This window comes from Heteronotia binoei, chromosome 1 (assembly GCF_032191835.1).
Source record: "Heteronotia binoei isolate CCM8104 ecotype False Entrance Well chromosome 1, APGP_CSIRO_Hbin_v1, whole genome shotgun sequence".
Classification (NCBI taxonomy): domain Eukaryota; kingdom Metazoa; phylum Chordata; class Lepidosauria; order Squamata; family Gekkonidae; genus Heteronotia; species Heteronotia binoei.
The window spans coordinates 132,641,425-132,657,617 of record NC_083223.1 but is presented as its reverse complement, the minus strand read 5'-3'; the positions used below and the strand labels follow the sequence as shown (position 1 = coordinate 132,657,617).

Below are 16,193 nucleotides of genomic sequence, written 5' to 3'. Positions count from 1 at the left end.
CATTGAAACAGCTGAGCTGCAGGAGCAGTTTGCTCCATGTGGCTCAGGGGATGGCTATCTCAGGGGCTGGCTGCTGAAGAAAGCCCCTTTAAACAGCTGACCCATGCAGAGCAGTTTGCTCAGCGCAAATCAGCAGTTTAAAGGGGCCTAGGCTCTGAGCTATTTAAACCACTGCTTTCTGCTCCCTGTGGCCTCTTCACAATCTATGAACAGGACAAAATTTGTGATGAACTTTAGTTTGTCAGCTGGTTTGCGCCCATCCCTATTAACAATCCCTTCAAATGCCTCTTTTGCCTCTGATGGAAACTAAAGGAGGGGAGGGGACACTATCTCTGAAGGCTGTGGTCTACAAACTACTAGCTTCTGATTACTATTCTAATATACTCAGTCCTTCCACTTTTAGTTGAATAACCAAGGTGTTTTTTGTTACCTTGGTTAACAAATAAATATAATAAAGACAATCAGCTGAGCTGGAATGCAAAATGCTGCCAAGAGACTGGAACTACATAATCAAATATTTTTAGAAAGTGTCTTTTGTAACTGCACTTGGGAAATTTACTTTATCAACATGATTTAAATAGAATCCTTGTATTTGTTTTCAAATGCATAGGTTGGATTTGTTCCAATGTCTGCAGTGCTTTCTCTTGGGCTCTCCTCTCATGCAAGAGTGGTTCCTTGATACAAATTAGTCATCATAGGATATCTAAATATACATGACATGACACAGTAGTGAGGTGATAGAGTGCTGAAGCAATAGAATAGGCTGTGCTGGTACAAAGCACTTCAGACTGGAGGTGAGAGATGACATGTTTAGACATTCCCTTACATAAATGATTCCCTGTAAGCAGAAAGTGAGTAGTGAAAAACTAGAAAAATTATGAGTTTTGTTTGTAACTGTCAGAGAATGTTTACATGGATGAGCATTAAAAATGTCACCTTTGGAATCTTACCATCTCATTTTGCTGCCCATGTAAACCAGGCCAGAGTTACTGTGGAACCCATTAGCTAAAAACTGGTATTTTGCTGCATTTCTAAAAAGACATTTGTATTTTATAGTACTTAACTTACCCATTCACATCTTTCTCTAGTTTTACGATGTTCACTAGTTTGCTGGTATATGACTTGGTAAAGTGACGAAGTACAAGGCCATGAATATTATGATCCTCATTGAGTTTTATGATTTCGTCAGCAACCTAGAAGTTAGCATAATTATTACACTGGATTTCTTTTTTAAGAGTCAGAAGCCTTCAGTACTAAAACATTAACTAATCAGAATTCATTGAGAGTTTAAAAATATGAAAAGTTTGCTCATCAAGAAACAGAATCAGTTATACTTTTTCACTTGCAGAATCTGAAGAATTTAACAGAAAGGCATTGATAGCTCTGAAGTTCCACAGGAACATAAGAAAAGCCCTAATGTATTAGAATGGTGGTCCATCTAGTCCAGGAACTTGTTTCATAAACAGGCAGACCAGTTACTCTGTAAGATCAACGAACAGGTCTTAGAGGCAATGATGGACTGAGAGGCAAAAACAGCCCTCGAAACAGCCACACACAACAGGCTTGCTACACAATGGATGGGGAAGGAAGATGGGCCATCCCACCCCACAGAGGGAGAGAAGGAGCATGATTGATAGGGCTTCTGTGGCTGGCTTGTGCTCACCCACATTATATGAGATGGAGGCCATTGGCTTGTGGTTGCATCGGCTCCCACCCACTTTGCGCTCATCTGCCTTGTGCAGGGCTGGATGAAGTGAAGGGGATTGTGAAGTGGGAACTGCTGGCTTGCAGTGGTAGTCACCACTTCATGTCTGCCTTGTCCAGGGGACCACTGGCTCCCACAAGGCAGGGGCCACTAGTTTGCAGTGGCAACAGTTCCCACTTCCCTTACAGGGGGTGCCAGTTTACAGCAGTGGTGGCTCCTGCCTACTTTGCTAGACAGTGGTTGTGGTGCCCCCATTGGTCATCAGCCCATCGGAACTTTACCCAGTAGGCATAATGGCCAATCTGTCCCTATATAGAGGCCAAAGCCTTCCCTTGATGCTGCCTTCTAGCCCTGAAATTCAGAGGCCAGCTTCCCACCTAGGATCATATCTTGTACACTCTCATACTTCCGTCTCTTTAGAGCATTTCATAGCAAAGAATGAACTGCAACATACGCTGCACTATATTGTAAGACAATACTGGATCACTCTAAAGACACTGCTCCAGATTGGACGGATATGACTTAAGGGGATGAATGGTAGAAGCCTGTTAGCCACTTTACAGGCACACCAAGATACTGTGAAATTGCAGCAATCTTAAAGTGCTGAAACTTCCTGAGGGAAGTCCAAACTTCCAAGTTCAACAAAAAAATAAAGAATATGTTACAAGAAAGAATGCAAACTATGTGATGTCTTCCCAAATACAGACTCACAATTTTAATAGGACTAGATTTCTTCTGCGAAATAAGTGAGTCATTGTCTTGCATTCCTTGCAGGAAAAATTTGGCCCACCAGGCCATCCTGTGGCAGGGAACAAACCTACCCATTACCAACAGAGAGTCCACAAAAGAGGCATGGGGTTACTGCTTAGCAAAAATCATGTTTTTCAATTCTTGAAAGCCAGGTAAGATGCTGCCAAGTTCCTTCAGTAGTCTGGTATCTTATAATGGCACCTCACCAAACCTCCCCACATTCTCAGTGCTTCAGAACTTGAAACTCCCAATTCCCCACTAGCCTCGCTCCAGTCTCATGCTCCCCTTTCCTGCGGTGCTTCTGCCCACTTTTGCACATGCTGCTGGCAAGCTGCAACTTGCCCCACCTCTCTATGGCTGTAGGATTCTCTGAAAACCGGATTTTGAAGGGAGAACTTGGGAAAGAGATGGGGCAGGTTGCAATTCCACAGAAGCATGTGCAAAATTGGGCAGAAGCACCATAAGAAAGAGGAGCATGAGACTGGTGAGGAATCGGCCCAGTGAGTGGAAATGGGGTAAACGATTAGCAAGAACAATAATGGGAACCAGCGGGGACTCATTTTTATATTGGGTCACACCCCCTGATGTCACCATTGTTTCACACAGAGCCTTTTGTAGAAAAAGTCCAGCAGGAACTGATTTGCATATTAGGCCACCCCCCCCGATGCCGTCACCCTTATTTTGTATAGTTTAACCCTTGATGCTTGCCTAGTACCTTCCTGTCTGTCCTTTATACACCAAGCCAAAATATTTCTTTCTAAGAGTATTAATTTGCCATTTTGTAAAAGTTCTTATGTTCTCCATCTAGGCCAAATACACTTTTATGGACATCATTTTATAGTGTTTAACGTTTTATGCTGTTTCTTTGCCATCTTGTTTTATTTTTCAGAATTTCTTTATGTTGTTGTTTTGTTGTTTTATGGGGAAGGGTTAGCCAAATTGATATATAACATTTCTAACTGAATAATTTTTGAACATGTCTGCCTTGTTTCATCTGTAAAAATGCCTAGCCTAGGGGTGGGGAACCTTTTTTCTACCAAGTGCCATTTGGATATTTATAACATCATTCATGGGCCATACAAAATTATCAGCTTAAAAAACAGTGCTCCACCATGGGAGAATGATTCAGCCGGCAAAATCAACGCAAATAATTGTCATGTGGAGAGAGCCTAATCTGGCACACAGACACCCTCCCAGTCCACTGCCATAGGCAAATGCCTAGGTCCAGGGCTTTTTTAGTACAAAAAGCCCAGCAGGAACTCATTAGCACATTAGACCACATCCCCTAATATTAGCATATTAGGTCACATATTAGCATATTAGGCCCCACCATCTGGGATAATCAAATCAAACTGAACTGGTGGTAGCTGGCTCCCACCCCTCACCCCTGCTACCTCTCCCTCCCTCCCTTCATGTGGAAACTGTAGCTGCTCTCAGCAGACCTTTAAATACACCCACATACCCCAGCAGCAGTCCTTCACAATGCCCACCACTCAGGCTTCACAGAGAGAAAGAGAAAAAGAGAAAGAGGGAGGGAGGGGGAGAAAGGGAAAGAAAGAAATGGGGAAGAGAAAGGAAAATGAAATGGAGGGGGGGAAGGTTAATAAGGAAAATAAAGAAATGGGGGAAGAAAGAGAAATAAATGGAAATACATAAATGGGGAGAAGAAAGGATTAAAGGGAAATGAAATGGGAGGAAGAAAGAGAAATAAAGAAATGGGAAGAAGAAAGGAAAATAAAGAAATGCGGGAAGAAAGGGGGAAGCCTTGTGTACAAGGCTGTTGATTCATATGTAAAGTGGGGGGGGGGGGTTGTACAAGAACAGAAAACAGAGGCAAAAGGTTGTAAAGCTCATTATCATTTGTGCCTTATTTTGCTGCATGAATGATTTAATTTTTCTCCCAGTGAGCCATCAACTCTCTGATGAATAGCAGGTATAAGTCAATTTAGACATGAAACAAATATGCTGAAATGCCTGCTGGATTCCTTTATACACAAAGGGCTTAGTGCTCCTTATTTTTTCTATTTAAAGTAGACCTCCAACTATCCTGGCAGCAAGGAAAGATAGGGTGAACCTAAGAATCATGCCTCTGCATGACAGATTTCCAAAGACCTGTAAAACAGGAACCCTTTCCCCTATCTACCTGAAATCCAGAAAGGAGGTGTGAATGAAACTCTGATCTCAACTGGGTGGGAAAGAGCGTTTCAAGGGGGAATGTTTCTCTCACTCAAACAAGTGTATACATCACCTCAATTACAATGATATCCTCCAAACCACTGGGGTGGGGGAGGGGGGGAGAGAGGAATCAATAATCACAACTAACGAAACCAGAATAAATTTTCTGTTCACATTGCTACTACACAGAGCATTTTCACAATTCCACCCACTGCATTATTTTTTTGCAAAGACAGTGAGGAGAGAGTGACAGTATCACTAAAAAGAATTCAGAAAACAGCAACTTAAGAAACTCATAGAGATGTTTGAAAGTTTTATACTATTTTGACAGCTTTCACAAGCACAGAATTTGATAACGGTCTAATTAGGAATAAATAACAGCAGAATGACAATCAACTGACAAAGTTCTTACTGCACAGAAGGACATACTGAATTGAATGCAGAACATTTCTTACATTAAGAGCCTCAGAGAAATCGCAATCAAACAGAATTACAGCATCTACAATTCTGCTCATGTTTTATGAGAAAGCAAGAGCAAGTGCAACCGTTGGCTTACTGCTGGTAGGGTGAATTGAGGCACCAAAGATGATCAGTCTTAACCTTGAATTCCTGTGCTATTTTTAGAAAGCTGTAGCATATTCATAGCCAGTCGATATATTGCTGGGGTCATTTAAAAACTTGGTATTAAATTAAGCCCAGCTAAGGAGTAAGGTTGCAATCATATGCAATCATATACACCCAGCAGTAAGCACCGCTGAACCCAGCAAGACTTGCTTCTGATAGATAAGAACAGGCTGTATAGTCAGGTCCTAAGCACCCTTACCTTCAAGAAAGACCGACCCTCTCTTATTGTGAAGTAAATCCCACTGAACTCTGCAGACTCAATTCTATAGCACCCTATGTTGTTTCAAACAGCACAGCCTCATGCTGGGAAAGACAGAAGGCAAAAGAAGGGGATGGCAAAAAATGCAATGGCTGGACAGCATTACTGATATAACCAACATGAATTTGAGCAGACTTCGGAGGATGGTGGAAGTCAGGAGGGCTTGGTGTGACTTGGTCCATGGGGTCACAAAGAGACTCAGCGGTGCGACTGAACAACAAAAACATAGAATTTGGGGGGAAATGCCACTGATTAAGATGTTATCCATTCAATGACTCAATAAAAATTATAAAATTACCTCACTTTCGGTGTAATCACAAGGGAGACAACTACATACAATATTCAGTCCAATCTGCAAAATAAAAAAATTGATTTGTTGCAGAAATATGCCATCTTTCAATTTAATTTGAAAACTTAATCATGTTGCCACACTCTTACCTCTTCAGCAAAGTTTCTCATTTCTTGCCCCAAATCATCATCACCAACCTGGGCAGGATGACAAGACAAATTATATATATATAAATATATAAAATTTATATTTAAACAGAGGAAAAAGGCAGGCTTCAAAGAAAAATTGCAATCAAAAACTGTTTGCAAAGACAAAATGGAAAGCAATCCTAACTCAGAAACTTGCAATACCGATTCGAATTTGTTGAACTGAAACAGAATCTGCTTTTATTCTTTAGTGTAACACAGAACAGGAATGCCAGTTTACAATACAGTATTTATTGATTTAAAATGTTTATTAGCTGTCTTTCTACCAAACTCAAGGCAGCCAGCAATATAAATTTTAAAAGGATTAAAAATTGTAAAGACTACAATTTAAAATCTCCAATTAGTACTATCAATAAATAACCACATCTCTTTGGGGAGACTGTCCCATAATCATGAGGCTGCCACTGAAAAGGCCCTCTCATTTGCCCACCAGATGAGCTTAGTGGGACAGTAAGGAGAGCCTCTCCCTGTGATTGTAATTCCTGAGCAGTATGGAGAAGGCAGTCCTTTGGATAACCTGGTACTAAGCCAGGTAGGACTTTAAAGGACAAAAACAACACCTTGAATTGGGCTCGGAAGTGGATCCAAAGCCAGTGTAATTGCTGTGCTATCAAGCTCACACACTCTCAGTAACTGGAGCCAAACAGCAGTCTAGCGTCAGCATTCTGCAGTAGCTGCAACTTTCTGAACAGTCTCCAAGAGTAGTCCCAAGTAGAGTGTACTGCAGTCATCTAGTCTAGATGTTACTAAGGCATGTATCGCTGTGGAAAGGTCTGACTGAACCAGGAAGCTGACTCACCAGATGAGGCTAGGCAAAAGCATACCAAGCCATTCCCAGGCTGCTGACCTAGCTTTTCAACAGGAGTTTAACCCCTTCACATTCTTGAGGCTACACTGAAGCAAGATGGGCCCAAAAAAGACACAAGCTGAAACAATGCTAGCATGGCATTCAGGAGCATTTCACAGAAAGGAAAGTAGTACAGAAAGCCTATGAAGTGTTTCTATTATGCCAGAAGATCTGCAACAAAAAGCAAACAACTGTATAGAAACAATGCAGTAGTAAGAACCAGGGTGTATTACAGTGTGCTGGAGAGGGAAGGCATCTAGAATGCCTGCAACAAATGTGTGACAACTGAAGTTCAATTGCCTGCAAATGGATGGCTATACAAACTCCAAGCATAAGCAGGTTGCTTCTTTCTGAATCCAGGTTCTAGGCATACATGGAAGGGAAAAAATACCCACTGGATATTCCAGCTATATATAATTAGCAACAGATCAGTGTACATTTGTCTTAGGACTGGACAGGATGCTAGTTATTAGGGAAAGAAAAAACTTCTACAAATTCACAATATTTAAAGACCGGGGAATGGAAAATTGAATCCCAATGGAAATATGGTTCCAAGAACTTCTCCCTACTTGCATTTTTTAAAGTATATACTTTAAAGTATTTAAGTATAAAAGAACAGTCACACAGATTTCATGATCAAGGCTTCCTACAGCTCTTACTACACTTTAAAACTCAGATGCACATCTTTACTTTCCTGGAATACATGCATTAATACATGTGCAATCACCAGCTATGGCCTTTCTTCTGCTGGAGAAGCAAGAATAGTACTTTAAAAATAAAATATAATTTTTACCTGAACTACGGAAAGTGTTGGCTTAAAAGTAGGATGTTCTATTTGCAATAAACTCAGGGCTTTCTTAGAGCTTTCAATGACGTCTCTAAAAAAAATAATAAAAAGAAAGACATTCAGTGTGTTGCTATTTGTTACATTACCACTCACGCTTCCTACCAGCTAGTCCAAGACCATCTTTATATGTAGGCAGGGCCTTGAGTTTTTCTAAAATTGCAATTGATCTCCAGGCATAATGTTGGGCGATGTTTTTTCTAGAATTGCAATTGTATGTCAATACAAAAGCATTATTCTGAATTACAAACTATTATGAAACTTGGAACAAACACCTCTCCCGGACTGAACAGAGATGTTGTTTTGTTTTGTTTTTATCTTATTACATATGTCAAACCCACTTTCACCAAGTATGGCAATATATCCACAGTATTCCAATGTTTTTCTCTTTTAGGATAATGTATCAGAATAATGCTTTTGTACTGACATACTCAAACAAGGGATATTGGCTGTTTAGCTCATTACACATACTAAACCCATCTTCCACTATTTTTTCCTAATGGCAAACTAGAATGATGTATATATTTATGTCACATGTTAAAAAGTTAGTTGGACAGGAAAAAAACTTATGGGAAAGAAATGCCTTCTTTTTGACCCAGGTTTATTAGCAATAGAATAATTAACAGGCATTCTCACATTCTGACATGTTACTGTTTTATGGTTTCCCACGCTAATACAACCCAGATCAAAGGTTTTCTGAATTTGTTAATTCTACTATTCTGCTATTGGTTTTTAACTTTGTACCACTTGGCATTCCAAGCCTCACCAGCTATGTGTCTCTGCTTACTGTACCTCATTCCTCGTCTGAAGAAGTGTGCATGCACATGAAAGCTTACATTCTGAATAAAACTAAGTTGGTCATAAAGGTGCAATTGACTCCTATTTCGTTCTACTACTTCAGACCAATACGGCTGCCTATTTGGATCTATCTACATAATGAAATACCGTTGTAATGCAATGCAATAGATTTTTTTCTGATAGAACACCTTTAAAGAAATATTGGTATAGTATTCAGAACAACATATAGTGATTATAACACAATGCAAGAAACCTGAAATATACTTCACCCCACCCCAGCTAAAAAAAGAAATGCAGTTTGTTACCATCATGCTTGAGGGGTGACAAATGGGGTGTCTTAAAGGAATCTCAGTTAACTTCCCACAATTAGAAAAGATTGTCTTCCATACCTGTCTCTTATTTTGACATATTTATTGCTTCAACCCTTGTTCCCCTTTAATTGGATTCATACAGCTGTTGACCCTGCACACTTGGCCTGTTGTTCCTGTTCTGCCTCAAATGTCATCATCATGTTATATGCTAATTTGCTTTTCAACCCTGTCTATAAATTTGGTTTTCTTCCATCTCATTTTTTCTGAAGAAGTGTGCTTGCACACAAAAGCTCATACCTTGAATAAAACTTTGTTGGTCTTAAAGGTGTCATTGGACTCTAGCTTTATTCCATCTGGGTGTTTTGTTTGCAAATAAGGGGGATTTTCACGGATTTGTGATCGATTTACCAGAGGCACATGTGGGAGACAGATTGATACCATATTGAGAGACCTTAAACTCAAGCTCCAGGAAACAAAAATGAATTAAACTTTATAGGCTGACATGGGAGTAAGCAATTTACTGAGGTCAGTGCAATTTACTTCTTGGAATACGTATTACACATTGCATTTATAGAGGGTTAAAAAGCACCAGTTGTACAGAGATGGTTGTCAAGCCCATCCTGACAGGTACAGCGCCTGGTAGCACTTACAAACGAATAAGTCCCTCTGTATTCAGTACATACAAGTGAACATGACTAGGTTCACAGTACAACAGGTGTTTAAAAAACGGAATTTCATTAGAAGCAACTTTTTCTTTGCTCCGGCCATTACAGGCACAGAAATCGGATCACCACCCCAAGCTGGCAAAACTAAATGAGCACAGTGACGTGGGAAGCCAAAATTGGCGGGGTTTCCCTCTGCAAGTCTTGAAGAGATAAACGCTTCTCAAGGTCTACACCGGAATAACTCCAACGATGCCATAAACTGCTTAACGAGTTAAGCGTTCCGGTAGCTGAAAGGAAGCTGAGCCCTGCGCTTCTTTCCCATTGGTTGGCTGCAAAAAGCGCTGTCGTTCTTGCATCAGCGACAACCGGGCACCAGAGGAGGGCGAGCATGCGCTGAAATCTCCCACGTGGCGGCCCGCTTACCAAGTTGCTGGCCATGAAGTGGGTTGGAAGCAAGGAGTGGACAGTTCGCCGCCACCGCCCCCCCCCGCCCCTGACGCTCAGGTGCGCACCTACCTGGCCAGGGAGCCCTGCAACCGCCCGCTACCTTGGGCCACCTGTTGCTTCGCCAGGCAGCTCCACGTGCTGCAGATCTCCCGGCGCGGCAAGAGTGTGGGACAGCCCTTCCCAGGACTGAGGAGCTTTTGAGCGCCGCCGCTTTTCTTCGCAGCCGGCGCGGCGACTCTCCAGACCAAACGGCACAGCACGGAAAGCCTCATCGTGGGCTGCGGAGCCGCTGAGCGAGCAGGCCGGCTACTGGGGCTGCCACAGGCACCAAAGGTGCTAGCGCGGGGAGGAGGAGCTGAGGCCAAGGAAAGGCGGGGCAGGGGCGCGGGGCCAGCGGGCCTTCGGCGGCGCCGGCAATAGGGGCAGTGCCTGCAAAGGCGGGGCTGGTCGTAGGCGACTCTGGCTTCTCTGCTGCTTGGCACCCGTGGCTGTGACGCAGCTCATCTTCAGGTTATTGCCGAGATTAAAGGCTTGCAAGCCCAAGCGGCGCCAGAACTGCAGAGCTCCTGCAGCCGTGCTGGGCAGGCTGCGCGTCAGAGTAATTCCCCAATAAGCAGATTTAGATAGCACATTGAACTGCCGTGGAAAGATGCTGTGAAATGCTGTCCGGAACATTGTTGGAGCGGAATCTTACAGCGATCTTTGTTTTTTCTGCGGCATGGATGGGTTGCGAAGCGGAAGAAGGCTTATCTGTTTCTGATGTCCTCTACGTTTAGTAGCGTGGGCCATTCAGAGGAAAGCTATAGTGTTGGCAAACAACACTATATCAACTCCCGTAAGTGCTTACGAAAACCACAACGATGGAGCTGGACCGGTAACAAAGTGCTGGCTTGAGTTTTTAGCTACAATATTAGTGGATGGTACTACTTCCGGTTCCTGCCTTGTGGCGGACTAACTGCAGTCGCCAGGATCAGAAGGAACGCGTCTGTGCCCCTTTTTGTTGTATTAAGTCGATGTTCTTAGTAAAATCTAGATATTTCTCCTGAACAGTTGCACTAAAGTCTCCTTTTATTTTAAAAATCTGTCCCCTTCGTTTATCAAGTGGCAAACAGTCTGCAAAAATCACTTTCCTAATTATTTCCCCCCGATAATTAAAGAAAGTGAAGGTGAAATGGAGATTGTGAATTTCAATTCTTAATATTGAAACCAAAGCCTGTGTTTTGATTTAAAAACAAATATATGCAGCCACCATTTTAGTGGTGGGGCCTGCATTCTTATATTTTAATAGAGCAAAAAGTGAAATCTTCCCTTCACTTCTGAAAAAAAAATGCAAGTTTCCTTCTAATCTGAAAGTTTAAGTTAGATGGAATTGACAGACTTTGCCGGTTCAGATTTTTATATTTTTTTCCAGACATGGGGAAAGAACCCTTAAGTGAAAGAGGCTGAACAGGCAGGCAGTAGGATTGCTAGGTATAGTGATTTTTTTTTTTTTAGAGCAGCAGCATTCTTTTCTTTATAGCTAAGGGAGCCAGCTGGCTTCCCCAGGAGCAGTAGTGTATGCTGTAACCATTGTGAAATTGGTATTTAAACAAGTTAAACACTTGTATAGCAGAAGCAAAAGGGGGGGGGGAATCACTTGATGTCATCTGGAATCACCCCCAAGATCTTAGTGATGTTATCCTGAGATGAAGCTTTTGGGCCATTCCTTGTAAAATCAAGAGAGTAGGACTGCACCAGCTTTTCCATGACTGAAAGGAGACAGGAGCCTTACTGTACAGCCCCATACCTTATGCTATTTCACACCACTCCCACATTTCTCCAGTGTAGCCTTTTCAGACATCTTCTCTGTCTTGCAGCAGTAAACATTATAGGATCAAATCTAATATGAACAGTTGTTGCACAGTGATTAACAGGAGAAAGAGCTGGAATACACAAGATGAAGGTCTTGTTTTGGATCCATATCATGAGTTGTTAATGTTTACTGCACCTTAGCTACCCCTTTCTAACTAACTAATAGAATCAATGGAAAAGTGCACAAATCAGCTGTTACAATGTGGGAAACCTGTCATATTGAACAACGTCGAGACATTTTATTAAAACACAAATATTTATTTTTCCTAAACAGCATTTACTTACATATATTTGGCATGCTTTCCACTCTGCTTTTAAGCATAACAAAATCAGAGGGGGGGAGGGTTATTTAATAAGTCTTCTACATGTACATACATTTTTACATATTCCTTACAAAATGTGTCATAAAAAAGTGCAACATAAACATGTCTACTAGCAATCAAATAAAATGCTAGCAAATTATATGCACAAAATAGGGATCATAATGTGAATGCATTTAGAACAAGTGATTGTTTTAAACCTTGTCCAATAGTAGTGGGCAAGTAACAAATACAGAAGAGCGCTCAAGTCCTATGGTTGGATCATACCACTTTGTTCATCTAAGTCAGAACGTTCCTTCAGTGGAAGGAAATCTTAATAAGAAAGTAGCAGAATCCAGCCTGGTGACCACATAAATATTACAAGCAATGTTATGTGGTTCCAATATATATTTTACAAATTGTTCTAAAAAGTTACAAATGTAACTTTTCAAAACAATGAGGCATCAACCTTTAAAACTGCAACTACACACATGAAATAGCATGACCAGTTTGCAGCATGTCACTTGGATCCATCTGCAGCAAACTTACTGCCATTATTCTATCTTCTCAAATAGCTTCTGTCCCCATATGACACCTTTTGCGCTGTCTCCAGCAATTAATGGAGCAGGGGTCATTTTGTAGAAAAAGGTGTTGGAGCTCATTAGCACAACTTATTTGCATATGCCACACATCCCCGACATCACCGGAAGGTGTACGAAATTATATGACCTCAGCGTCTACCTTAAAATGCTTCTTGAATTATAACTGCCATAATAAAACCTTACTCCCGTCATACTTTCTAAATTACTTTCTCCTATGCAGCCACAGTGGCATGATGAAGATTTCCATCTGTCTGATTTGGTTATTTTCCCATTTTTTTGTGTGTATTGGGGAAATATTAGAAAGTTTGTCAAATCTTAAGTATGTCAAAATTCTCACAGGGAGTTTGAACAATGGAGCCCAGAAGCAAGTATTGGGGGGTGGTGGGGAGAGGTACAGTAAGTAAGAAAGAGCACAATAAAATGTAGAGGTTCTGGAGCTCTGCTCCTGTGAGCTCCTACCCAAAATGAGGCCTGTGGCTCAACAAATCTCATGGTGTGAGTGGCAAAAGGGTGTTTGTTCAGACTACGAAATGAGCAGCAGTCTATGTTTCATCTTAATTTTTCCTCCTACTGAGTGGAACAGTTCACATCCTGAGCAGAATATAATTACTGTAATCTTAAAATAGGCAATAGGTAGTGCAAGACCCTGCACGGCTCCAGATTGTTGCTGAGCAGTGCTTCCTGTGTTAATATGTGGCTTGTGGTAGTCTCATGACCCATAAACATTCCCCATCTGTTACTTTTGATTTTGTTCACCTTTTTAATGCCCTAAGGCCAGGGGGAAAAATCAGATCTGGATATTTTAATAGCCAAGGAAATCACTTATCATCTTTTTTGTTTTAAGAAGGCTGTGCATCCAAACTCTCTTCCTTCCCTGTTTTGTAGCACTTGCATAAATTAAACTTTCTAGAGCAAGCAAAACTTAGTAGATTTCATTTTCTTCAGAAAGGGGCCTGGTATCCCAACTGTTCACTTACCCAAATGCATATGAAGATTTCACACCTGGTAACTGCTGGCATTCTTTCACTTTCTTGGGTGCATATTTTGGGGGGAAGGTAAGCTGTATTTTAAGTAGCTGGAAGTATAGCGGTGGATCGATAAGAACAAGAATCAATACCAATACCTAATCAATATGTATGGCTTGGCGATGCTAGGATTAAATAACAATGCTTTTGAGAAATAATCTTTTGGAGCAGTTTAAGCAAGGGAGTGGTAGCTGGCTGAGAAAAAGGGAACTGTGACAGGTCGTTGACCTTTCAAAACCGCAGGCTGAAAAACATAGAACAGAGCCTAGAGAGAAGCAAGACAGGTGCAGCGAGAAATTGTGGGCGTGTGGGTAGAATGTTTCGAGAGAAAAAGGAACAAGGGTTTACAGAGGCCCTAAGAAAGGCCCTAAAAAGGACCCAGAAGGTTGGAAAACAACTCGAATTGTGGTGAAAATATGACGAAGGCTCCTTCCCACAAGAAGGAGAACATGAGTGTTTTAAGGTAGTGCGTGGGTGGAGGCCCCCTATAAGGGATGGCAGGTAACTGTGATCATTGCTCAGACCCTCGGGTCTGGAGCCCGTGTATAGAGCGCTTATGCACGTTAAATAAAGAAGCTGTTTTCCTGACCTTGCCTCAGACCTCGTTTGTGAGTATGATTTACTATTAATTGGACAACACAGGACTTTTCCTGCTACATAAATTTGGCGACCCAGATGGGACAGGGGCCTTTAGCCCCTGATGATTAGCCCGGCCGAGTGCTGCTGTTGGCAGGGAGGACCAGATTCACGGTAAGGAGCTCCCAGCCTTCTTTTTGGCTGACCGTCATCTGCCCGCCCTGTCTTCAGTTGACCTTTGACCGATGGCCTGATCTCGGACCAGCGAGGGGGCAACAGGAATCAGCTCTGCTTGGAAGACTCCGGAGTGTAAGTAGAGAGCCTTGAACCCAGGGCCCTGACAGTACAGGACCTTGTGCTCAACGTGATATATTTCCTTCACCTGAAACAGTTTGATTGCAGTAATAAAACCTCTCTAACAGGGTAGGTGACCAAACGGGTCGCCTGATGCCCATCCCGGCGGCCTAACCACCCGCATGCACCGGCAGCACCCTAGTACAGCCCGCTGGCAGGGGTAGTGGTTCTCTCCATACCAGCGCCCTGGAAGATGTGCTTGCCTTGAGAAGTTGACAGACCAGGGTTCCCTACCAACGCGGCTGGGGGGGAGCCTACATGTCATTCGCCTGTCTGTCTGGGGAAGGGACGAAATCGACCCTTCTGCCACCAATAGGGAATTATTGGGGGAAATTTTGTGTCTATTGTCTAGGGAAATTGTGGGTTTAAGAGTGACATATCTGTCTGGTATGCTTGATGTGTGCATGACGTGTGCCTGAGACAATACTTGCTATTGAAGCGATAGTGGATCTGTCAGTAAGCCACAGCAGCTTCTGCCCCTTTGCTTGTGTAACCATTACTGGAAGAGCTCAGCAAGTGGCTCAAGCTTTAATTTACAAGCCCATATATTACTGTGTGGAAGAGAAAACCGTTTATAAATTTCACTTGGGGTGTGACGATTAGGTATGTTTTGACCCACACTAGAAAGCTGGAGGCAAAAAGGTCACATAATTCTTGAAATTTTTTCAAATTGCACTAATTGCAGAGAAGTTGTCTGCTGAACAGTGGAAAGCCGCGGACGGGTTTCGCAGCACCCCCAGGCAGCTGGGTATAAAGGCTGGTTGTGGTGATGTGAAATATTTCTGCAGTATTGCATAACCCTCGTTCAGAAAACGGGAAGTGCGAGTGTGAACCTAGCAACTTGCAAAATGTATGTGTTTTGCCCCAGGATAGATTCCTGGAGACCCCAAAGATGCTATCTATTAACCAGGAAAACTGTGCTTTATTTTTGTTTTATGATTACAATAATACTGCCGTGTGAGACCATGTGAAAGAGCACCTAAAAGCATTAATCATGCCAATGTTTCCCATTTTACTTAAGTGTATTAATGCGTAGTTTTAAATAGCATATGGTTGTCAGATATACTGTCCCTGGACAGGCATCTCAGTCTCAGGACAAGGCACTTTTAGTTAGGAAGCCCCTGGGAATTAAATGCCAAGACATAGAGCAGTGTTTCTGCTGCCCCTTATGGGGAGCTGATTTTAAGCCCAACACAAGGCTCCCAGCTTCTTCCTCTTTTGCCACTTAGACCTCACCCTCGCCCCCTTTATTGATTAAGAGCTGAAGAGTTCCAGATCTATGGGCCCTCCCAGAGAGAAGTACTCCAGAAGCAAGTCCCCTACCTCTGGTCAGCTTACCTTCTCAGAGGAAATCCCCGTCAGCCATGTGATGTCCAGCAGATCCAGGGCTCCCAGGCTCCTGACCCATGACAGGCTACAGTATTCATTGGGCACAAGGGAGAAGAGACTTTTAAAGTGCTTTCTGAGTGCCCCTGAAATAATCCTCCAAGATTGCGGAAGTGGAGAAACAACTGCCCTCGAGTGAGATGCCAACAGGGAGGCTCCCATCTGCCTAGTAAGCCGATG

The 16,193-nt window shown here is 42.4% G+C and overlaps 1 protein-coding gene across 2 annotated transcripts in view; it reads right to left on the bottom strand.

The window, feature by feature from the left end:
* MTHFD1L (methylenetetrahydrofolate dehydrogenase (NADP+ dependent) 1 like) overlaps positions 1–10,961 on the bottom strand; it is a 269,374-nt gene extending 258,413 nt beyond the window's left edge. For both annotated transcript variants that reach the window (XM_060240830.1, XM_060240823.1), the window contains exons 1-5: positions 9,990–10,961; positions 7,649–7,733; positions 5,952–5,999; positions 5,812–5,865; positions 1,069–1,193 (exon numbers count right to left, since the gene is read on the bottom strand). In XM_060240830.1, coding sequence (XP_060096813.1) covers positions 1,069–1,193; positions 5,812–5,865; positions 5,952–5,999; positions 7,649–7,733; positions 9,990–10,192 — 515 coding nt within the window. In that variant the 5' untranslated portion in view covers positions 10,193–10,961. The remainder of the gene's footprint in view (positions 1–1,068; positions 1,194–5,811; positions 5,866–5,951; positions 6,000–7,648; positions 7,734–9,989) is intronic.
* Between the last annotated feature and the right edge of the window lie 5,232 nt (positions 10,962–16,193).